Source organism: Oncorhynchus kisutch, linkage group LG23, assembly GCF_002021735.2.
Source record: "Oncorhynchus kisutch isolate 150728-3 linkage group LG23, Okis_V2, whole genome shotgun sequence".
Taxonomy (NCBI): Eukaryota; Metazoa; Chordata; class Actinopteri; order Salmoniformes; family Salmonidae; genus Oncorhynchus; species Oncorhynchus kisutch.
Genome location: NC_034196.2, coordinates 14095604 through 14119515, shown reverse-complemented (window position 1 = coordinate 14119515; position 23912 = coordinate 14095604). Strand labels below are relative to the sequence as shown.

At 42.0% G+C, this 23912-nt stretch overlaps 1 protein-coding gene across 2 annotated transcripts; it reads right to left on the bottom strand.

Annotated features, from left to right (window-relative positions):
• Nucleotides 1-633: 633 nt before the first annotated feature.
• Nucleotides 634-17539, bottom strand: LOC109868112 (TBC1 domain family member 10A-like). Of its 2 annotated transcripts, none has more exons than XM_020457559.2 (9): nt 16726-17539; nt 4897-4996; nt 4499-4606; nt 4304-4410; nt 4105-4219; nt 3918-3983; nt 3174-3363; nt 2693-2847; nt 634-2437 (listed from the first exon to the last, which is right to left on the bottom strand). In XM_020457559.2, the coding sequence occupies exons 1-9, from the start codon at nt 16926-16928 to the stop codon at nt 2033-2035; spliced, it is 1449 nt and encodes a 482-aa protein (XP_020313148.1). In that variant the 5' UTR covers nt 16929-17539; the 3' UTR covers nt 634-2032. The 2 variants fall into 2 exon arrangements, with proteins under 2 accessions (XP_020313148.1, XP_020313149.1); XM_020457560.2 differs by having other exon boundaries at nt 741-2437; nt 17461-17534.
• Nucleotides 17540-23912: the final 6373 nt, after the last annotated feature.

Below are 23912 nucleotides of genomic sequence, written 5' to 3'. Positions count from 1 at the left end.
TCATTAGCACATTTCAATAGGATTGGACGCCTGCTAGTTTCCTGTTCAAAGCGCAATGGCACCCCCTATTGTATACACAAGTATATGAAAAACTGCTGTCATCTCTCCACAGCTCACATATAGCTTCCTAATTTCACCTGGCTGCCAGTTCCTGTTCTTTTGAGATCATCATGTGAGGAGTGGGAATAGAATGGGAGAGGGAGGCATACAGTGGAGGCAGAGGGCTCATAGAGAGGACCACTGGCTACTGTTCTGGCACCCAGAGCTGCTGAGGCATCACTTAAGTGGGTGTTACAGTGAAAGAGAAGCCCAGATGCTATACGACTCAGGCTGGTTCCCAGACTCGCCCTCGACAAGATCATCAGCAGACTCCATCACCATCCTCTGACCAGTTTCCGCCACTCAAGCCATGAACTGACCCTCTATCTGCAGAGGACGCAGCTGTCAAAGACTTGGCCTCTATTGGTTGACCTGTCATGATATAGCTTGTTTGTTAGTCTTTTGCTTACGAAGTGCTTTGAGATTTCTATTATGAAAAGTGCAACAGACACCTAATACATTAGTGGTGTCAGTGTTGGTTGCCACACATTGAGGTTACATTGATGTCACACAATATAAACACGGGCAACTTTACAGAAGACAAACAAAATGTACATTTTATTCTTAAAGGACTTGACCAGGGACAAAGCGCTTCATCTTAAACAAATATAAATCTATAGTATGTGAAGTTCTAAACTATGTGCAAGTGTGAAAATCCATGTCAATTTACAGAAATCATCCTTTTACCATACATAAGTTCAATATTTTTATTTATTTTTATTTTACTTCATATAAAACAGTCCCTTCAGAAAATAACTTCTGCAGTTCTAATCTAAAGGCAAATATTTGACTAACACACCCGTGCGTAATATTGAAGATCACATATAAAGCAATTATGCACAGATCTAATAAAACGAGTATACGTAAGCACATTTTATCGACAAAGCAGAATCAACATGGCTGAGTATGACATGAGCGTTCCATCGTTTGGCATTCTCCCACTACATAACTACACACGGACTCTGTTCCCTGGAGCCCTGCACAGAATCATACACACTAAAGGAATGATTTAGACAACATGGCTCTTACAACACAAACATGGTAAACCATCAAATTGTTGGTCTAGCGACAGGAATTGTCCAGCAAATGTTAATTAACTTCATTAGAAACTATAAATGATACAGATGATTGGTTTCCCCTTGAGCCTGTCGTTCAAGTCCTTCATTGGTCAGGGCTGAACAATGGACCAACAGAGCCCTCTAGTGTTCAACATCAACCAGAGAGAAAAGGACACCAATGAGTGAATGACAATAGCGTTTATCTTTATACAATATGTTGGCAACCTACGGTATTCAAACCATATTCTATTGTGCTTACAATTTAACTATTTACATTTCCTGTTAATCTAACAATGCAGGATTGGTGTGTGTTGGCAATGTAGTGTCTTATACTACAGTACATATTAAGTGACAGACAAACAGGCGTAGTGCTCAAGCATCCAGTAATGACCCAGGATCAGCTGGGACAGGGCCAGGACTCCTGGCTAAACAGACTTCATAGTTATGTCACCTGATCTTGAATCAGCCTAAAATACTTTAATAAGAAAAGATCGAGATAAACTGACGTGATTGATTTCAGCAGCAGGCTATACAATCTACCCTCAGCCAAAGTGCCTGTATATCCGTATGGTCCCCTGAACGAAGTGCTGCACTCTGCCAACTGATGATTAAATTGACATCCCCCATACATGTGCAAAAAAACAACAGTCTACACTTGTTGTAGCACCCAGGGCAATATGGAAGATACACCAACGCCAGAGGCTTCCATTCTTATGGAGTGTTTTGCTATAGATGCATTTGGCTATAATGGAAAGTGTCAGTCAAGAAGGTGGGAGTGGGAAGGGGTCAGAGGTTAAGGGTATACTGGAGATCTGGAGTCCGTGAGCAGTAAACAGGTTTTGTAATCCCCAGCTGGTCCAAGCTCTTTCCATCTGCTACAGGTAGGTGTCATGTTCTGTGCCAATCAGGCTCTGATTGGAGCCCTGCAAGGGTGCGTCTTTGAGGGGTGGGGTGGGCTTGGTAGAAATGTCGCTGGGTTCAGGGTTGGATGCCACCGGGGTGCCGTTCTTTCCATTCTTCTGCTCTTTGGTCTTTATCCTCGCCTTGTCCTCCTCCTGGCCTTCCACATTCTTATTGGTTGCCAGGGACGACTCGACTATGATGGTGGGGTTCTGGCGCAGGTCTTGACGACTGGGTGGTTCGGCGGCCATGATAGCCTTGGCGCCGTGCATTCTGGGAGGGGACTTGCAGTGCAACTCACCCCGGGTCTCCTTCCAGCGCCGCAGCTGGGCCAGGTGCTCTTTCTCAACGTCCCGCTCTGACAACGGCAGCTCTATAATCTGGGACAGAGCATAAGCGGCAGTGGTTAACTTAGCAGTCTTAAACTCTTGTCAGCTTGCTTGATAAGGTAGCAGAAATCATGACTAATATCAGTTTTATTAAAGTACCACTAGGTGGCAGCAGGGTCTGAGAGTCCTCACTGAGAGTCCTCACATTCATGTCAGCCATTTTCAAAGTGGCTAAAAACCATGACACATTTTCCAGTATGGATGTTTCTAGAAGTCTGGCTGTGGATGTTGGTTGCGCATCACTACCTCCCGCACTAGGAATCCTTCCAGCATGTAGCGTGTGTCTATGGTCTTGAGCAGCTCCATGGTCTCGTACTGTCCCTGACACGTCTTCAGCTTGTCCTGAGAGCCCAGCATGCACTTTAACAGCACCAGGCCCACCCGGAAGATGATCTTCACTCCTGGACGACCGGACAACACCAGACAAACAGATGAAGTCGCACAGTGTCCTGAGAGTCTTGTATGACATGTGTGTGTTTTATTGTATGTTTGACTGTCTATAATGTAGGTGATTATGAGTATGCTGGGGTGTGTGTCCATGTCAGTCTGTCTAAAGAGCGTGCCTCTCAGAGAATGCTCTCATGTGGACAAAATGTAAGTGTGTGTTTACTGTGTGGAACCAGCATGACATGCATTGCACGTTACCAATGTCATACATGTCTCATATAGCCACATGCATTAGACATATTGCACTACAAAGACCCTGTTAAGACATTCTGCGTCTCACCCTCACAAAGGAACATGTCCCAGACACGTAGCACAGAGGCCCAGGGCAGGGTTCTGGAGAAGGCACACATGAACCACTCCGTCATGTACAGGATGGGGTCCAGTTTGTGCTTCTTCAGGTGGCGGTGGGCCAGAGGAGACACCCGCTTCAGCAAAGCAAACAGGATCTCCCCATCTAGCTGGATCGCCTCCTTCAGGAGCACACAGGAACCCCCATCAGAATGGAGAGATGGGGGAGAAAGACAAATGGAGGGGTTGAGAGGCAGAGAAAAAAAAAATGTAACAGTTTCATTAACCGGCCCACATTGCCTGGTCACCCACTCACTCAGGGCCATTTGTCATTAGCTGGTCACAGACATCAGGCTACAGGACATGTAATGACAGCAGCACATGCCAGCTAAAGATCTTGCCCAGTAATATGATACCTGCATTCAACATGACTGTCACCTAACATTGTACAGTTTCTTTTCCAAGACACGGAAGTTCCAGACAATGATAAACATGCTGAATTAATGTTTAACTGTATTTTAGTGATAGGTAAGCTCTTCCGAGTTACTCTCTAGCTCTGCCCTTGGGAAAACACAACGAACTGCACACGGTAAGCCTGATCTTTAAACCCCAATATAAAACCCTCCCTGTCACAACCAACAAACTACAGATTCTCATCAACATGTGACCTTGGTTCCTTGTGTTAGCCTAAATAAATGTTAGCGTATCAGTGTGGTACACCTGTGGTCAGTCTTACCAGCCCTACACTGTAGTATCCAGGAAGGTACTTCTCACAAATCTGCACCAGACCCCAGAATGCATCCTGTTAAATAAAGCACAAACATGAATTCAGCACAGCTGTGGTGTATGCCACATTACTGTAGTGTGAGTAACAGACTATTCACCATTTTTTGCATATACAGGGATGGTATGCGTGGACTGACCTCAGCAGGCATGTGCATTAGCAGCACAGCAGCGATGGGAGCTTGAGCTTGGCAGTAACCCTCTTCAGGCCGGTGCAGTGTGTAGGCTTTGAGGACACGGTACAGGTCCTGCTGCCTACACACGCACACGATTTTGGGTTATAAAAAACAAACATGTACTGAGAAATAGCTATTGGTCCACGTCAAATGAGCTACTCACCCATGGCCTCCTCTCGCCACAAACATCTCATGGAAGGGGAACTGTCTGTGGAGGTCCTTCTCGATCACATCCACCCACTTAGGGTCTCCTGCCTGCCTGTCCAGCTCCTTTAAAAACCACCGTTAGCTGAATTCACATGCGAAAAAGTACAAGACTGCATGAATTTGTGTGTAGCGATGGTGGTTAGTGACCGACCTCGAACTTGCCCTTGTTTTGCTCCCTCTTCACCTTTCCTCCTGACAGGTAGAGCCACGCCCGGCCTCGCAGCGAGGGGGGGATGCCCTTCTGACAGCGCAGCTTCATCTGGGGGGCAGGGATTTAGTGGCTGTGACAGTAGCACTCAATCATGTACAGTGAGATTAAAAATCATGGGAATTCATTCAATATCAGGCAAGGGGGGGGGGGGGGTAGATTGTTCAAGTATGTGTTCAATTACTTTCCTTACATATTTTCTGGTGCTCAATAAGAGAAGGGGTGACACATGACAGCTTGCAAGGTTAACATGCTTTCGATAAAGAAAGCGTTTATGGTCAGCATTGGGCTTTCGGTAGCCTATCAGCTGGTGTTGAGCAGCAGATGTTGGACTTGCTGACCTTCTTGTGTCTCTTGGCCATCCATTTGTCCCAGTTGTTGAGCATGTCCAGCCATTTGGCCTCTCTCTGTCTCAGCACTTCAGGAGGGATGTCTTCAGCTCTGTGGGAGTCAGGGGACAGATAGAGAGTTAGTCTACAGCTACACACCAGTGTCTAAAACACAATGCAGACACCAACGAAATGAGGCGAGTCAGGGAAGGAGGAAGAGCCATCCCTCACAGGAAGCTGCTACCTGTAGCTTCCTGAAAATCATTCGCCAGAGCGTGCTCTCTTCGACTAGAAAACTGGAGCCATATGATCGTAGTGTCCATTGAAACCAGAATAGAAAAAGATGAGACAAGGACAATAGCTGCCATTGTTGCATCTCTCCAGATTAAAAAAAAGAGAAAGCTGACATGGTTCTGGAGGACTGCTGGGCTTGGGCTCCTTCCCTTGGTAGGAGGAGAGGGCGGTTCAAAGGGGCCCTAAGAGGCTACATGTGTTTCAGAGTCGCTCAGAGGAAGAGCATCTTTATTGTAACCAGCTGACGGACACACCCAGTACACTGGACTAACTGTGGTCAAATTACCAAGGTGGATGCAGAGGGGTGAAAACCACCATGAAATTGTTTTGCACTCATTAATTAAGCATAGACTGTTTTCTCTGGAATGAATGAAACTAGGTTGTCTGTTGTAGGGATACATGAATATGAGAGAGACAGAACAGCAACACAATTAGACCCAACCAAATCATGACAAAACGATCATTACTTGACACATTGGAAATAATTGACAAAACTGCGCAAACTAGAATGCTATTTGGCCCTAAACAGAGAGTACATAGTGGCAGAATACCTGACCACTGACTGACCTAAAATTAAAGGAAATCTTTGACTATGTACAGACTCAGTGAGCATAGCCTTGTGAAGAGTCACATTTTGATAAACTCCCATACCTATTGGGTGAAATACCAGTATGCAATCTCAGCAGCAAGATGTATAACCTGTTGCCACAAGAAAAGGGCAAACAGTGAAGAACACCATTTTAAATAGAACCTATATTTAGGTTTATTTATTTTCCCTTTTGTACTTCAACTATTTGCACATTATTACATCGTACATAGACATGACATTTGAAATGTCTTTATTCTTTTGGACATTTTGTGTGTGTAATATTGACTGTTCATTTATTGTTTATCTATTTCACTTGCTTTGGCAATGTAAACATATGTTTTCATGCCAATAATGCCCCTTAAATGGAATTGATTTGTGAGACACTTTGTCACAGTGGTAGCAACTGTGGTCAAGGTAGTGGCAACTGTGGTAACCTTAGCAGCATTAGGCGAAGGACAACATGTCCTTCCCTTCCAATGGAGCAGGTCCGAACAGCCAGATAAGCCTCTTTGTTGTGGGTTCTGTAGCAGACTTAACAATAACGCATGACAGATTGGACAGGCTAAAACTAACAAGCGCTTAGCCTAAAAGGCTGTCTGACAAGTCTGCTTTATGTTTACATTTGTTTTATTTCCTTTTAGGGACGGCCTTGCAGTCATTAGTCTACATCCAACCAAATGGCCTGAACACTTAGGCCTAAATTCTCTTTCCGTCCAGCAGGCCAGATCAGATCACATGAGATACTAGACCTAAAACCACAGAGCAGAAGAGTGGTCACTCATGCTGTGTACACAGCAGTGCCTCACAAGCAATTGCTTTACAAGGTGGAGAAATAGCAGCTAGCACAGGGCTAAGCAGAGTGATTAGAATTAACCTTGCTGGATTAGTGAAGGCTATCATATTACAGGTATCCCGGGTCAAGGTTGATCTCAGAAATGGAGACTAGGTAAACAGGGACAGGTGTAGTCCAAAGATTATCATTCTGAGCTAGGGTTGTGCGATATGTTACTCCAAATGTTGCGATATCCGATAAAATAATTTGCACCGTTAACGACTAAATCATTCCAGACTCTGCATTTTGTGCTCTTTTACAATATTAGTCAGATTCTCATGAAATATTCACTGTGGCAAAAAACAGAACAAGGCTTAGTTAATTTAAGCTGTATCAAGATGTTGAAAATGAAGTCTAACTGATTAAACTGCAGTTTTGATGTGTAAAGTTCAAATAGAGCATAGTCTTGCACATCACGATAGATGTGTCAAACATCACAATCAAATCATATCAGCCCAACCCTATTCTGATCACTCACTCAAATACAAAACACCATACAAACAGCAGTGCTGGGATGTGGTATACTTCATCACATCCTGGCACTCTTGGGGGAAGGGGCGGGGCATCGGCTGATCCCTTCCTACTCCTCACAGGAAATCCATCCTCAGACAAAACAGTGGGACACTTGCCACGACCCGCAAAGCACACAAAAACAGGAAATTCTAACAGAAGGGGAAGTTCTGTTACCTCACCATTCCTACTCTTGCTCAGCAACCACTCACTGGGAGCCTAAACACTGGAGAGAAATGCACATCACAATATGCTGTAAGCAGACGAGTTCGAAGGCATTTGTTCAGAACAAGAGGTGACCCATCAGGCCAGGATTCTGTTTTGCAAGGCAGCAGTACCCAGTCTAACATACCACACTGGTAAGCTAAATGAGGGAAGAACAAAGCCATAATAGACAAAAGGTTGTCAAGTCACCATGGCAGCAGTAAACAACTAGACAACTTGCTTTTTACAATGGAGAAAACATTTACATCTTTTGTAGATTAGCCTACATGGTATGACATGTCTGGAACTGATTATTCAAGGTACTGCAGGACTTCCAGAGTCTTCATGGACTCCACTTATGCAGCCAAAGGGCCCACTGAGAATAATCTGTTGGACTGTCCTAAACACCTGCATTTGTAACAGTACAGCCAACAATGACTTGGCTGAGAGTGTCACAAAAAATGTAAAATGGCTGACAATCACCAGAAGAGGCCAATGAATTAAACCAAAGCACCCAGGTCTACTATAGTCTATAAAAAAAACTACCCCATTCTAAGTGTTGGTGGGCAATTTCAACTGAACATTTTACAAAAAAACACATTTACTGGAAGAACTGTGCCGATACAAAGTTTGGTAACGAAATTTCAGTATAATCTCACCTTCAACGCTAAATATCTGCTCCAAATTAAGATTCAACGAGGTCCGCAGAAAGAATGGGGTGTCAGCTATGACATGACACCTTGGGGAAAAAAGTCAAGTGGATTTACACCCAGTAACAGAATTACATCATGGTCCCTGATCTGTACTACAAAGAAATGCATAATTATGGATTTGAATGTCACTCTTTATGGCAATGTATAAATAGGTACACAAATGTAGAAATCTGCAATATCCTGCTTTGCAAATATGGGTATTATTCTACACACTGTACTGTCCAAACAGACATCTGATGGGTTAAGATTTGTTCCAGACCAAAACTGTCTGACGTTCAAATCAAGGCCGGCCTGGCCCGGTCAAAAATTCTGGTTTGCGTGTCGAAATCAAGGCTAGGGTGGATTGATCAAATTTCAACTACTTTTCAAGGTCTAATGACACCAGTGTCGATTTGGATGCTGGTTACAGTTAATGTAAGAGAGGGGTAGGTGTCAGTAAGAGCCGGGAGAGGTAACATTAAGCGGGGACGCAGAGAGAGAGCGAGGGGTTGCCCAGACTGTTAACACTCACACCAGACGGTCAGAAATAAAACAGTTATGCGCTGACCATAACAGAAAGCCAGTGGAAGGGAGGACAGTAACAGTTGATTCAACTGTGGTTTGTGACTACTATGATATGCCATTGTAGAAAATTCAACTGCAGGAATTCCTTTACTGATTTTTGTAATTCGGTTACTGATTTGTTAACAGAATGAGTTAAGTCAATTTATAAGTTAGCGCTTGGAGATATATTTGATTAATTCAAAATGTTTTTGCGCGATATTCCAAATGCTTGTATAGCAAGAATCAAGGTTGTTCTTCATGAGCTCTTATGTTCGCTTGTTCTCATGCTGTATTTTTGGTCTCGTCTTCTTCGCTCTAGTGTGTACCTTCCGATTTATACCAGAGATCTGTATATAATGACAAGATGCTCATATCTCCGTCCTAACAATGAGAGTTGTTGCCCCAAAGGCAGGAAGGCAGGCGACAAGCTTAGGACCAAAATAAGCCTATAGAAACACGCCTCATTTTGGAGAAACAAATTTGCGAGAGTGAAACCTCTCGAGTCGCCTCTTCCGCTACACACACACCAAGCCCCTCTCACACCAACAAAGTTGAGAGGTCACATCTTCCCCTCTGACAAGAGGTTTCAACTCAGTGTTTGGTCCAACAGAATCGGTCACATGGACACCAAAACATATTGACTAATAGAGAAGTTTAAGTTCTAACGATGCCCTTTTTATGTCTCAACTACTCAAGTTGCGAGCAGGGCAGACACCTAAAACAAGTGTATCAATGATCATTGATTCTGGAAAATGCTCAGTTTGTCGGGGTGCCACATAATGCTAGCAGCATTTTAGCCAAAGACTATTATACTAGCTGTTCAGTCTTTTATAAATGTGCAATAAGTATAAAACAATTATAGAAAGGAATTTCTCATTGAGAAATAATGTAGGCCGCTTGATTTCAACATCTGAACAAAGTGGCGAGGTCAACATGCTTTTCAAACAGTTGGGAGACAGACAAAATTGTTATGAACACACCCTTCTAACCGTTCAACCTTAGCTAGCAAAGAGCCAAGTTGACCAAACTTGACATATAAAAGAATAGCTGGATAATCACTAGCACAGGGGCTTGAGAGATTATTGATGAGACCCATGTTAATTTTCCATAGCCTAATGCAGGGATAATCAACTAGATTCAGCTGCGAGCCGATTATTTCTTGAGCGGATGGTTGGAACATAACTACAATTTGTAGATTGCAATTTGACCGCAAAAAATCTTAAACCTTGCTTACATTTGTATATGATCACCACTATTATGCGTGGGAATACTTGGGAACAGATTTCCCAAAACAAAGATCTTTGAGCTGATTTTGGTATTTTTACAGTCTTATGTCCAACAATGAAAATTCTATACTGAACAAAAATATAAACGTTACATGTAAAGTGTTAGTCCCATGTTTCACGAGCTGAAATAAAAGACCTGATATTTTCCATACGCAAAAAAAAATCTAATTGTGCACAAATTTGTTTACATCCCTGTTCGTGAGCATTTTGCCTTTGCCAAAATAATCCATCCACCTAAAAGGTGTGGCATATCAAGAAGCTGATTAAACAGCATGATCATTACACAGGTGCACCTTGTGCTAGGGACAATAAAAGGCCACAGTAACATGTACAGTTGTGTCACACAACAATGTTAGATGTCTCAAGTTGAGGGAGGGTGCAAATGGCATGCTGTCAGCAGGAACGTCCACTGGAGCAGTTGCCAAAGAATTTGATGTTAATTTCTCTACCATAAGGCGCCTCAAACATTGTTTTAGAGAATTTGGCAGTACAGCCAACCGGTCTCACAACCGCAGACCATGTGTACCTCGCCAGGATCTCCACATCCGGCTTCTTCATCTGCAGGATCGTCTGAGACCAGCTACCCAGACGGCTGATGAAACTGAGGATAATTTGTGTCTGTAATAAAGCCCTTGTGGGAAAATAAATAAAATCATTCTGATTGGATGGCCTGGCTCCCAAGTGTTTGGGCCTATGCCCTACCAGGCCCACCCATGGCTGTGCCCTGCCCAGTCATGTGAAATTCATAGATAGGGAATAATGAATTTATTTGAACTGTAAGTCAGTAAAACAATTGAAATTGCATTTATATTTTAGTTCAGTATAAAAAAAAAATTAACCACGTGGGCCAAATTCGACCCTCAGAACACCAGTTGGGGGACCCTGGCCTAATGCCTGCTACAAGAAGTTTGTCAATATTATTGAATGTGCATTATGAATAGAACTAGTTAAAATGTGTAACACAAAAAAGGGCAGTTTCATAGACTTGAAAGACCAAATCAGTGTTTATTGCAACAATAAAACTATTTTCATAAAATAAATTAGTGGGTTCCATGGTTGTGGATGGCTTCGATTAAGCCTAGGTATAACTTCCCAAGCCCTTAATTCATTAGATTACTGCTGATCGTTTGAAATGCAGTGTATGACCTTGAATTTTACAACAATTATTGAGAAGATATTTGAAAAAATATATATTTATATAATATATTTGAGATTCTTCAAAGGTGCCACCCGCATTGATGACAGCTTTGCACACTCTTGTCATTCAACCAGCTTCATGAGGTAGTCACCTGGAATAAATGTCAATTAACAGGTGTGCCTTAAAAGTTAATTTGTGGAATTTCTTTCCTTCTTAATGCGTTTGAGCCAATCAAATCAAACTTTGTCACATGCGTCAAATACAACAAGTGTAGACCTTACCGTGAAATGCTTACTTACAAGCCACAAAACAGTGCAGTTCAAGAAGAGTTGTGTTGTAACAAAGTAGGGGTGGTACACAGAAGATAGGCCTATTTGGTAAAAGGCCAAGTCCATATTATGGCAAGAACAGCTCAAATAAGAAAAGAGAAATGACAGTCCATTACTTTAAGACATGAAGGTCAGTCAATTCAGAAAATTTCAAGAACTAAGTTAAGTGCAGTCGCAAAAAACATCAAGCACTATGAGGAAACTGGTTCCCATGAGGACCGACACAGGAAAGGAAGACCCAGAATTACCTCTGCTGCAGAAGATAAGTTCATTAGAATTAACTGCACCTCAGATTGTAGGCCAAATAAATGCTTCACAGAGTTCAAGTAACAGACACATCAACTGTTCAGAGGAGACCGCATAAAATCAGGCCTTCATGGTCAAATGGCTGCAAAGAAACCACTAAAGGACGCCCTATGGGACTACCAATAAGCACAGGTTGTGATACAGCCTGGAGTAGGTGTCCAAACCTTTGACTGGTACTGTATATATATATAGATAGTGAAGCGCCCATAAGTTGGAAATAATCAAGATGTGGCCTAAAAAAATTAAAAAATAATTTTAAAAAAATCACATCTTTACTTGTTAGTTCTGTGAACTTTCATTATCCTCCCTCCTGATGAGGGAGAGACATTAGAAAATATCTTAAAGATGTGGAGTTTTGGTAACGGAATAACAAGGCCCAAGGCAATCTTCTTAGACAGCAAATCATTTTCCCAAAAATAAATATGTGTTCATATTAGTTGGCAGGGGTCTTTACTTCAGCATTGTGTTTTGATGTATTGTATTTTAAGACTTTCTGCAATATGTTGTCCAAGACTCCTTCACAATCTGTTTGACCAGAAATCAAAGCCATTACTGATGCCTAATTTTAAAGATACAAAAATGATTGAAAATGTATTTATTATTTATTTTTTTCCCCCCAAAATACAGTGGAGCAAAAAAGTATTTAGTCAGCCACCAATTGTGCAAGTTATCCCACTTAAAAAGATGAGATGAAAAAATTCAAAAAATAAATAAAATGAATTTGCAAATAATGGTGGAAAATAAGCATTTGGTCAATAACAAAAGTTTCTCAATACTTTGTTATATACCCTTTGTTGGCAATGACAGAGGTCAAACGGTTTCTATAAGTCTTCACAAGGTTCACACACTGTTGCTGGTATTTTGGCCCATTCCTCCATGCGGATCTCCTCTAGAGCAGTGATGTTTTGGGGCTGTTGCTGGGCAACACAGACTTAACTCCCTCCAAAGATTTATGGGGTTGAGATCTGGAGACTGGCTAGGCCACTCCAGGACCTTGGAAATGCTTCTTACGAAGCCACTCCATTGCCCGGGCGGTGTGTTTGGGATCATTGTCATGCTGAAAGACCCAGCCACGTTTCATCTTCAATGCCCTTGCTGATGGAAGGAAGTTTTCACTCAAAATCTCACGATACATGGCCCCATTCATTCTTTCCTTTACACGGATCAGTCAGTTTGTTACCTTGGTCCCAGCTCTCTGCAGGTCATTCACTAGGTCCCCCCGTGTGGTTCTAGGATTTTTGCGATCATTTTGACCCCAAGGGGTGAGATCTTGCGTGGAGCCCAGATCGAGGGAGATTATCAGTGGTCTTGTAGGTCTTCCATTTCCTAATAATTGCTCCCACAGTTGATTTCTTCAAACCAAGCTACTTACCTATTGCAGATTCAGTCTTCCCAGCCTGGTGCAGGTCTACAATTTTGTTTCTGGTGTCCTTTGACAGCTCTTTGGTCTTGGCCATAGTGGAGTTTGGAGTGTGACTGTTTGAAGTTGTGGACGGGTGTCTTTGAACTTGTTATCAGTATAAAACAGGTGCCATTAATACAGGTAACAAGTGGAGGACAGAGGAGCCTCTTAAAGAAGAAGTTACAGGTCTGTGAGAGCCAGAAATCTTGCTTGTTTTTAGGTGAACAAATACTTATTTTCCACCATAATTTGCAAATAAATTCATAAAAAATCCTACAATGTGATTCTGGATTTCCCCCCCCTCATTTTGTCTGTCATAGTTTAAGTGTACCCATGATGAAAATTACAGGCCTCTCATCTTTTTAAGTGGGAGAACATGCACAATTGGTGGCTGACTAAATACTTTTTTGCCCCACTGTATACTCTTCACTTTCATTTCACACGCTTCTATGAACTCCACGTTGGTGCTCTTGGGCTCTTTTACATGGAAATGACAAGCCTCTCTCTCGATTAGCAATTAGAAGGAAGTTTGGTAGTAGCCTAAAAAAAGAAAAAAAAACTCCTTACTAGGAGTTTGCCTGTGATTATAATGTCCCTATTCCCATTTCAGGGCTGTACAGTGCTACCATTTTGTAAGCACAGAAAGAATATTTTGCTACCTGGAATTTTTATTTGGGAGCACCAGTGCCCCAAACAAAACAAGCAAACGTGGTGCCACAGATAAAAATAAAAACATTTTTTTTAAAAAGAAAGAGCTTCTTCAGGAGCTGAGCTTCAAAAGTAGCTAGGATAAATATACGCCCAATGTAGGCTTATATCTCAATCTTAAAAACTGGTGCGCCGAAAACCTGTATTTGTAATTGCTGGCAATTCACATCTTTCCGCCAATATTTTTCATTGCACTACTAAATTTATTTGTGCGCTTCTACATTTTTCAACATGTCACTATAGAACCCTGAATTTATGTTAGTCTAGGAGGTTCTCTTCCTGCGACAACATTTAAGCAAACACATGCCCTGGTCACCTTAACTGCATTGTGTTTTGTAAACTACACGCATTTATGAAAATACTTCTTCTAAAGAGAAATTATATAATGGATGAGTCAAAATGACATTTTGGCCAAAAAGGCAAAGTCCGCTCGATCCTTCATTGAGTCAGATGACTCATTCATCACAAAACCCTGTGATATTGCAAAATACTTTAATTGGCATGACGTGCCAACAAACTCAACCTTCAAAGCCATGCATTACTGATCAGATTATGAAAGACAAACATTGTCGTTTTTAACTCTTAACGTGAATGTGGAAGAGGTGAAAATATTGTTAATCAATAGTGACAAACCAACTGGTAATGACAACTTGGATGGAAAATTAGGTTGGTAGTGGACTATATTGCTACTCCCATTTGCCATCTCTTCAATCTAAGCCTACAGAAAAGTATGAGCACTCTGGCCTGGAGGGAAGAAAAAGTAATACCGTTAACCAAAAATAGCAAAGCAGCACCCTTCACTGGTTCAAACAGCCGACCAAATCAGCCTGCTACCAACCCGTAGTAAACTTTTTTTGGGGGGGGAATGGTTTAACCAGATGCAATGCTTTTTCACAGTAAACAAATTAACAACTGACTTTCAGCACGCTTACAGGGAAGGTCAATCAACATGTACGGCATGAAGACAAATGATTGGCGGAAAGAAATTGATAAGATTGTGGGAGCTGTTTTGTTAGACTTTAGTACAGCTATTTACATTATCGATCATAGGCTGCTGCAAAAAAAAAAAAAATATGCATGACTTTACATCTACCACACCGTGGATCGAGCATTTACCCATCTAAAGGAAAACAGGGTGTTCTTTAATTAAAGCCTCTAACATAAACCAGGAAGAGTTTTGCAAACCTCGTGGTAGCGGTCTTGGCCCCTTACGTTTGTATATTTTTTACTAATGATCTACCACTAGCATTGAGTAAAGCCTGTGTGTTTATGAATGGGCATTTCCATGTAAAAGGACCCATGAGCACCAACATGTAAAGTTCATAGGAGCATGTCAAATTGGGTGTCAAAATAAAAGCTAAAAGTATATGAGAAATGAAGGCATATATTTCCTACCCCTTTCCATCAAAAACATGTTGAATAAGCAACAAATGGAAAAGGGGTATTCGAAAACATCTACTAGAAAAAGTCTTAAGGTATTAGAAATGCATCAAAACACAATACTGCTAAAGTAAAGATCCCCGCCAACTAACATCAACACATATTTAGTTTGAGAAAATGGTCTGTCTGATCTAAGTTTAAGAAACATTGCCAAAAACCCACATATTTAAGATACACTACATGACCAAAAGTAGGTGGACACCTGCTTGTTGAACATCTCATTCCTAAATCATGGGCATTAATATGGAATTGGTCCCCCCTTTGCTTCTATAAACAGCCTCCACTCTTCTGGGAAGGTTTTCCAATAGATGTTGGTATATTGATATTGATGCAGAGACTTGCTTCCATTCAGCCACAAGAGCATTAGAGGTCGGGTATTCTGTTTATTCATGGTTATGACCGCATCACTATGTCTTTGAGAGGGGTATTGGTGTTGAAAGCTCTTTCCAAACAGCTAACACAGATCAAAACACCCATACATACCCGACAAGACATGCCACCAGGGGTCTCTTCACAGTCCCCAAGTCCAGAACAGACTCATAAACACACAGTACTATATACAGCCATGACTACATGGAACTCTTCCATGTCAAGTAATTCAAGCGAGCAGTAAAAACACATTTAAGAAACGGATAAAACACCTCATGGCACAACACAGACTGAGGAGACACACAAAACCTGATGTACTGGTATTCTGGATTCTATATTTTAAATGTTTAAGATTAGAGTAATATTGTATGATACATTGTTTTATTTATGATCTAAGTGGTTGTGTTTTGTGGTGATGTAACTGTTTCAAGCCTGTTTGGACCCCAGGAAGAGTAGCTGCTGAGAGGGTGAAAAGATGGAAGAACTGCAGGTCCTTTTTCTACGGTCCCTGGGTGTATCAACCCTCATTCTATCAGTTACTCTGAGTGATGCAGAGACTTACATGACAGAGGCTTTCTCATCCATCTTGTCTGACCAGACACTCTGTACACAGCTTCCTCAAGGAGGTTCACAGAGCAGCAAACTAAACCTGCTAAGGGTGGGGTAGGGGGTCATTCTGGACAAGGCAGGTGTTACTAAAGGTTAGTAAGGGACTAGACAGAATATGGCAGGTCATTTGACAAATTACATCTTCTGAGTAACACAGAACAAGAGAGGACTAACTTTCTGTTGACCTCCAAGTCCTCCTGTGGGGCTTAGTTGGTAGATGATGGCGCTTGCAACGCCAGGGTTGTGGGTTCGATTCCCACGGTGGAAGACTATGAAAAAGTACCGAAATATATGTACGCACTAATGTAAGTAGCGCTGGATAAGAGCGTCTACCATTCTCTGTGTCTTTGGTGGAGAGCATCCACTGGAGTTATACCGCAAATAACAGGCTACTACTGATTCAAATGTGAAGTGAATATTAGAAAATTACAAACAATAAAGTGGTGCGTTTAGTCAGATGAAACGAGTGCCTAATCTGGAAGGAAGATGCACTTTGACAATTTTGGCAGCCACAGATCTAGACTACTTCGTTGCTGGTGGAAAATTATAAACAGACGGGTCATACTTACGATTGTTCTGAATATTGTTGTGCACCCCCAATAAATCCATATTTATCCGTCTGTCTCTCGCTGGTATAGCCATTTAGTTCTGAGTCCGAGCCGAAAGAGTTGCCTTCATCTGTCAGTGCCAGGCTTTCTCTGGTGCCCCGCAAACTTTTGATGGACTCTGCTGACTGAAGTCCATTACCTGGCTCAATTCTAATTCTTGCCATTTAAACCACCCTCTCTCTAGCTTAACGTCTTCTAATATCATTAGTCAAGTAAACCTCCAGTTATTTAATTCTAAGTCAAACATTTCAGTGAAAAGCTTAGCTACTGTCTGAAGTGATTTTTTTTTTATGGTCGTCAACATGTCCTTAGCTATCGTAACCCGCATAGCATCGTCGAGGTAAATTAGAGCGAAATAGTTAACTAACTAGTCTAAATCAAAAACCATTATCTTGACTAGCTACAGTTAGCAAACCAAACAATTAACGTTAACGAAAAATAAAATGGAAAGTCAGAGTCAATGAACAGGATAGACAGCTAAAGAAGCTAGCTGGCTAGGTTAGCATTAACGGTAGCTAACCGTTAGCAGTGAGAAACATGCCATTATTTGTCAACAACACCAACACAAATCAGAGCAACACAAAAAGCAGTCTAATTCTACCGTTACTAGCAAGCAAGATGGTGTTGTTGAACGACTGGTCAGCCAGATAAAACCATTGAAAGCCAATATGCATCAACCTCTCATCAATAACTCACTCTGACAGGCCTAGCGCGGATTAATTAGACCGAGACACTACTGCTTGCTAGCGTCAGCTGACAGTCAGTTCAGCAAAGACCATGTTCGAGGTCGTTTATTTATAACTGGGTTTTCGAGCCCTGAATGCTGATTGGCTGACAGCCGTGGTCTATCAGACCGTGTACTATGACAACAAAAAAAAATGTTTTACTGCTCTAATTACACTGGTAACCAGTTTATAGTAGCAATAAGGCACATTGGGGCTTTATGATAAGAAGAGCCCTTAGCCTTGGTATATTGGCCACATATCACACCCAGGTGTTATTGCTTATACATATATACTGAACAAAAATATAAACGCATCATGCATCGTGGCGGCAGGGTAGCCTAGTGGTTAGAGTGTTGGACTAATAACCGGAAAGTTGCAACTTCAAACCCAGAGCTGACAAAGTACAAATCTTTCATTCTGCCCCTGAACAGGCAAGTTAACCCACTGTTCCTAGGCCATCATTGAAAATAAGACTTTGTTCTTAACTGACTTGCCTGGTAAAATAAATTGTGTTGGTTTCATGATATGAAATAGAAGGTCACAGAAATGTTCCATGTGCACAAAAAGCTTATTTATCTCAAAATGTTGTGCACAAATTTGTTTACATTCCTTATAGTGAGCATTTCTCCCTTGCCAAGATAATTCCTCCACCTGACAGGTGGCATATCAAGAAGCTGATTAAACAGCATGATCATTACACAGGTGCACCTTGTGCTGAGGACAATAGAAGGCCACTCTAAAATGTGCAGTTTTGTCACACAACACAATGCCATAGATGTCTCAAGTTTTGAAGGAGCGTGCAATTGGAATGCTGACTGCTGGACTGTCCACCAGAGCTGTTGTCAGAGAATTTCATGTTCATTTCTCTACCATAAGCCACCAACCAACGTTGTTTAAGAGTATTTGGCAGTATGTCCAACTGGCCTCAACCGCAGACCACGTGTATGGTGTCGTGTGGGCGAGCAGTTTGCTGAAGTCAACGTTGTGAACAGAGTGCCCCCATGGGGGAGGTGAGCTTACGGTATGAGCAGGCATAAGTTACGGACAACGAACACAACTGCATTTTATTGATGGCAATGCATGACCCCATGTAGCAAGGATCTGTACACAACTCCTGGAAGCTGAAAATGTCCCAGTTCTTCCATGGCCTGCATACTCACCAGACATGTCACACATTGAGCATGTTTGGAATGCTCTAAATTGACGTGTACGACAGCATGTTCCAGTTGCCGACAATGTCCAGCAACTTCACACAGCCATTGAAGAGGAGTGAGACAACATTCCACAGGCCACAATCAACAGCCTGATCAACTTTATGCAAATGAAAGTTGGAAAATGGTGATCACACCAGATACTGACTGGTTTTCTGATCCACACCCCTAACTTTAAAAAAAAGGTATCCGTGACCAACAGATGCATATCAGTATTCCCAGTCATGTGAAATCCATAGATTAGTGCAAGAGGAATTTATTTAAATTTACTGATTGTAACTGTAACTCAAATTGTTGCATGATGCGCTTATATTTTTTTCAATATATACATATATATGTACATGACAAAGATTGGATACGTTTAGTTCTCGGAAACAACATCAATATGGTATAGACATATTTTGCATGTGTTCATATTTTTATTTGATTTTATTTAACCTTTATTTAACTAGGCAAGTCAGTTAAGAGCAAATTCTTATTTACAATGACAGCCATATCATATGAATGTGATTCCAGACAAGCCAAACACTTGTCCAGGGCTTGTGAGATCATCTGCGCAGCGCAACTACAACAAAGATGACCTGGAACGTGCCCATAAATCTCGGGTGTTTGGTTTTAATGTCTATGGCTGTTGTCAGCAAATAGTGTTAGTTGATATTTGTCGCCACCTATCGATGTATTTAGCCCTAAATGTCCTAAATTACTGCTCCATGAGATGAAAGTGAATGTCTCTTTTTCAGTGTCTCTAATGAATTTTGAGTGCAATGAGGTTTTGATTCCACAGAAATGGAATGATAACACTTTAACGCAATGGATGATTCTCAAAATGGGGGTCTGGCCTCAAACCTTCCAAAATGACAGGTGCAGGTGGTAGGGGATACTGTCAAACTGTCAACAGACTTTGTTTGCTGTTAACCCTCTTGATGTTGTCCTACCATGAGGGCCACAACCGCCTCAGAGAACGTGTGGGTTTGGGGAGGACCATATTAAACCTCTTCTGTGCAAGTGCAAATAGCTAACCTTATTCATATCAAGACCCTTGGCGCAAATATGGGAGACACCTTTAAGGTTAATGTTTGAACAATTGTCTTGGATAATGCCTGATAGGAATAGAAGAATATAATGAAAATGCATTTTGTTCATAAATAAACCTATTTATAAATAGCCAAATAATAATAGCTAATAATAAATCACTTATAATGCTCAAGGCTGTTTGGCTGGAAACACCACTAATCATCCTGGACACTGTCCCAGTTATGATTACACACAACTCACTTTTGAGTTGCCTCTAATTTGAGATGTCAGTCTATATTTGGTAGTATAAGTGGGCCTATGTGTGGAGGACTGAAAACCCCTGAGTTGACCCCAGTGTGTGGCACCCTGGCACTGGCACAAATACAATAGGTCGGCTAGCACATGTATGTCTCGTGGTTTCAGGGCAGTCCTTTCACACTCTGCCTCCACTGGTCTGTGAAGAGCTCAGATCACAACACACATCACATTTAGCATTGTTCACCATGTGGGTGGATATGGAAATTGGTTTGGCATCTGTATTCAATACATAGCCTGCAGATAGGGGGCTGTTAGGGTGGTGACACAGTGGCATGTGAGTTTGTTCAAGGTCACAAAGGCTCATATGCCATATTGTCAGAAACGTGTGGGAAAATAGAGAAGATGGAGCGATGAACTGAGAAAGATATTAAAGACTGAATGAAATATAAAAAGGGACGTGCAAGACAATGATTGGGAGAGAGGGGTAGACAGAAAGTGAGGACTCTAGAGCAGGTATTCCAAAACTGGGGTACGCGCAATGCCGTCGGGGGTACGCCAAATAAAAATGTGATGAACTTTTTTTATTTTTTACATTTTCAAACAGTACATTTATATTTTCCAACGGGGCTATACATTTGGGTGAGTTTTTTTAAATCGCCTGAGTAGCCTCGTTTCACTGCCAAAAATCAAATGAAACACAGGTAGCCTAGTCAAAACATCCAATCACATTAACCGCATTAACTTTCTCGCGGGAAACCTTCACTCTTGCGGAGACATTTAGAAACAAAACATGACTATTTGAAAAATAAGCTACAGGAGTTTTTGAGCGAGAATAAAGACGACTTTCGAGTAGTAAGACATGAATAAAATAAACAGATACCATTAATATGAAGGGGCTAGAAGCTCTTATATGGTGAGCTAACAAATGGCTAGGACAGGCAAGCACCATTCTATTGTGGAGGACTTAATTCTTCCTGCTGCCATGGATATGGCTGGGACAATGCTGGGGGAAAAGGCCCAAAAACACATACAGACAATATCTTCATCAAACAACACTGTTTCACGATGTATCAGTGACATGGCAGGAGATGTTTTGAAACAATTACTGCTTCGCATACAAGCCAGGGAATCAACAGGCGTGGCGGGTTGGCACAGCTCCTGGTATGTGTCTGTTATGTTTATGGGGGGTCAATTAAGGAAGACATCCTTTTCTGGAACCAGGACAACATGAGGGGATACTTTTAAAGTACTAGACAGCTTTGTGACATCAAATGGACTTTGGTGGTCAAGATGTGTTGGTATCTGTACTGATGGCGCAAAAGCCATGACAGGGAGACATAGTGGAGTGGTAATGCGTATGCAAGTAGTTGCTCCCAATGCCACTTCGGTACACTGCAGCATCCACCGAGAGGCTCTTGCTGCCAAGGGAATGCCTGACAGCTTGAAAGATGTTTTGGACACTACAGTGAAAATGGTTAACTTTGTTAAAACAAGACCCTTGAACTCTAGTGTATTTTCTGCATTATGCAATGATATGGGCAGCAACCTTGTAATGCTTTTACAACATACAGAAGTGCGCTGGTTATCAAGGGGCAAAGTATTGACACTTTTTTTCAATTGAGAAACAAGCTAAGTTTTCTTTACTGACCATAATTTCCACTTGTCTGACCGCTTGCATGACGACGAGTTTCTCACACGACTGGCCTGTATATGGGTGATGTTTTTTCTCGCCTGAATGATCTGAATCTAGGATTACAGGGACTTTCCGCAACTATATTCAACGCACGGGACAACATTGAGGCTACGATTAAGAAGTTGGAGCTCTTTTCTGTCTGCATTAACAAGGACAACACACAGGTCTTTCCATCATTGTATGACTTTTTGTGTGCAAATGAACTCAAGCTTACAGACAATGTCAAATATGATACAGCAAAGCACCTGAGTGAGCTGGGTGCGTAATTACGCAGGTACTTTCCCGGAATAGACGACACAAACAATTGGATTCGTTATCCATTTCATGCCCTGCCTCCAGTCCACTTACCGATATCTGAACAAGAGAGCCTCATCGAAATTGCAACAAGCGGTTCTGTGAAAATGTAACTTAATCAGAAGCCACTACCAGATTTCTGGATAGGGCTGCGCTCAGAGTTTCTTGCCTTGGCAAATCGCGCTGTTAAGACACAGATGCCCTTTGCAACCACATACCAATGTGAGAGTGGATTCTCGGCCCTCACTAGCATGAAAACTAAATTCAAGCATAGACTGTGTGTAACAGTATAGCTTCCGTCCCTCTCCTCACCCCTACCTGGGCTCGAACCAGGGACCCTCTGAACACATCGACGACAGCCACACTTGAAGCATCGTTACCCATCGCTCCACAAAAGCCGTGGCCCCTACAGAACAAGGGGAACAACTACTTCAAGGTCTCAGAGCGAGTGACGTCAACAATTGAAATTCTATTAGTGCACACCCCGCTAACTAGCTAGTTATTTCAAATCAGTTACACTCACCCCCCTTTTGATCTCCTCATTTTCCACAGCAACAAGTGATCCAGGTCAACAGCATCAATGTAACAGTATAGCTTCCTCCCCCCTCCTCGCCCCAACCTGGGCTCGAACCAGGGACCCTCTGCACACATCGACGACAGCCAAGGGGAACAACTACTTCAAGGTCTCAGAGCAAGTGACGTCACCGATTGAAACACTATTAGCGCGCACATGGCTAACTAGATAGCCATTTCACACCGGTTACATGTGTGTGGAAAATGATTTAAGACTGAGCCTCTCCAATACAACCCAACATTGCAAAGTCATGTGCATCCTTTCAAGCACAACCTTCTCATTAACCTGTGGTGAGTTATCTACAATTTTTGATGAACAAATAAGGTTTTATATGTAAGATGGCAAAATAAAACCAAATGATTGATTATTATAATATTATTATTTGTGCCCCTGGTCCTATAAGAGCTCTTTGTAACTTCCCACGAGCCTGGTTGTGACAAAAACTCACACTCATTATGTTTAATAAATGTATTGTATAGTGTGTGTGTGGCAGGCTTACAATGACGGCAAAAAACAACATTTTAGAGTACGCTGACCCTGGTGCTAGAGGGGGTACGCAGCTGGAGGTTGAATGTTTGAAGGCGTACGGGACTATAAAACGTTTGGGAACCGCTGCTCTAGAGAATGATTTAGTGTTATACATTCACCCACGGGGCAGATTTCAGTCCCTTCCCTTCGGCATCCTTCCATCTCATTTTCACCCTCATGTTCAGTCACATGCTGATGCAGGAGCACACAAATAAAAAATCACAAGCTTTGCCTCACGCACACTCAGACACAATGCCAATGCTCATTAATGTTTTTGCACAAAGTTAACTGTACGTGGGAAATACACAGGAATTGTATTGTCTTTTGTAACAACAGGGGCCAATGTGTTTAATTCAGAACTCTAGAAATCTGGTGGATTCACAAAGAAGGGGAAAGCTTCTTAAGACCTGCGGGGAAATGAGGTCAGCCTTATTTGCAGTAATTCTGAGGGTTTTTCCCTGCCTTAATCCTCTCACTCAAACGGTGGGTTCATTGGTTGGGCGCATAATTGCAAAAAAACAAACATGAAACTAAAATAAAATGGTGACTAATCCGGACCAGTGGCTTTGGGTTTTGATAAGCAGTCTTCCACGTGAGGGAAGATCAAAGATGATGGTCAGGTTAGATCTTACATTATACCAAAGTCCTTTGATGAATGCTTGGGAGGCATTCAAGAACATTGCAAGGGGTTGATTGACAGTCATGCGATCCCTGATGGGTTGGGAAGGTGACCAGCATTTGACCATGACTAAGGCAAACTAATCAAGCACCTTCCCATGAATACATGTGAAAAATATCCCAGCTATATAGAACTGACCTCAACAGGGCAAGTTAATCTGCAAGCTAGGCAA

Excerpts from the sequence above, each read along its gene's own strand:
- LOC109868112 (XM_020457559.2), bottom strand. The coding sequence starts at position 16,928 with ATGGCAAGAATTAGAATTGAGCCAGGTAATGGACTTCAGTCAGCAGAG. Across the intron at positions 4,220-4,303 it reads GTGGCGAGAGGAGGCCATGG|GCAGCAGGACCTGTACCGTG; the intron begins GTGAGTAGCTCA and ends GTGCGTGTGTAG. Across the intron at positions 2,848-3,173 it reads GGACATGTTCCTTTGTGAGG|GAGTGAAGATCATCTTCCGG; the intron begins GTGAGACGCAGA and ends CCGGTCGTCCAG.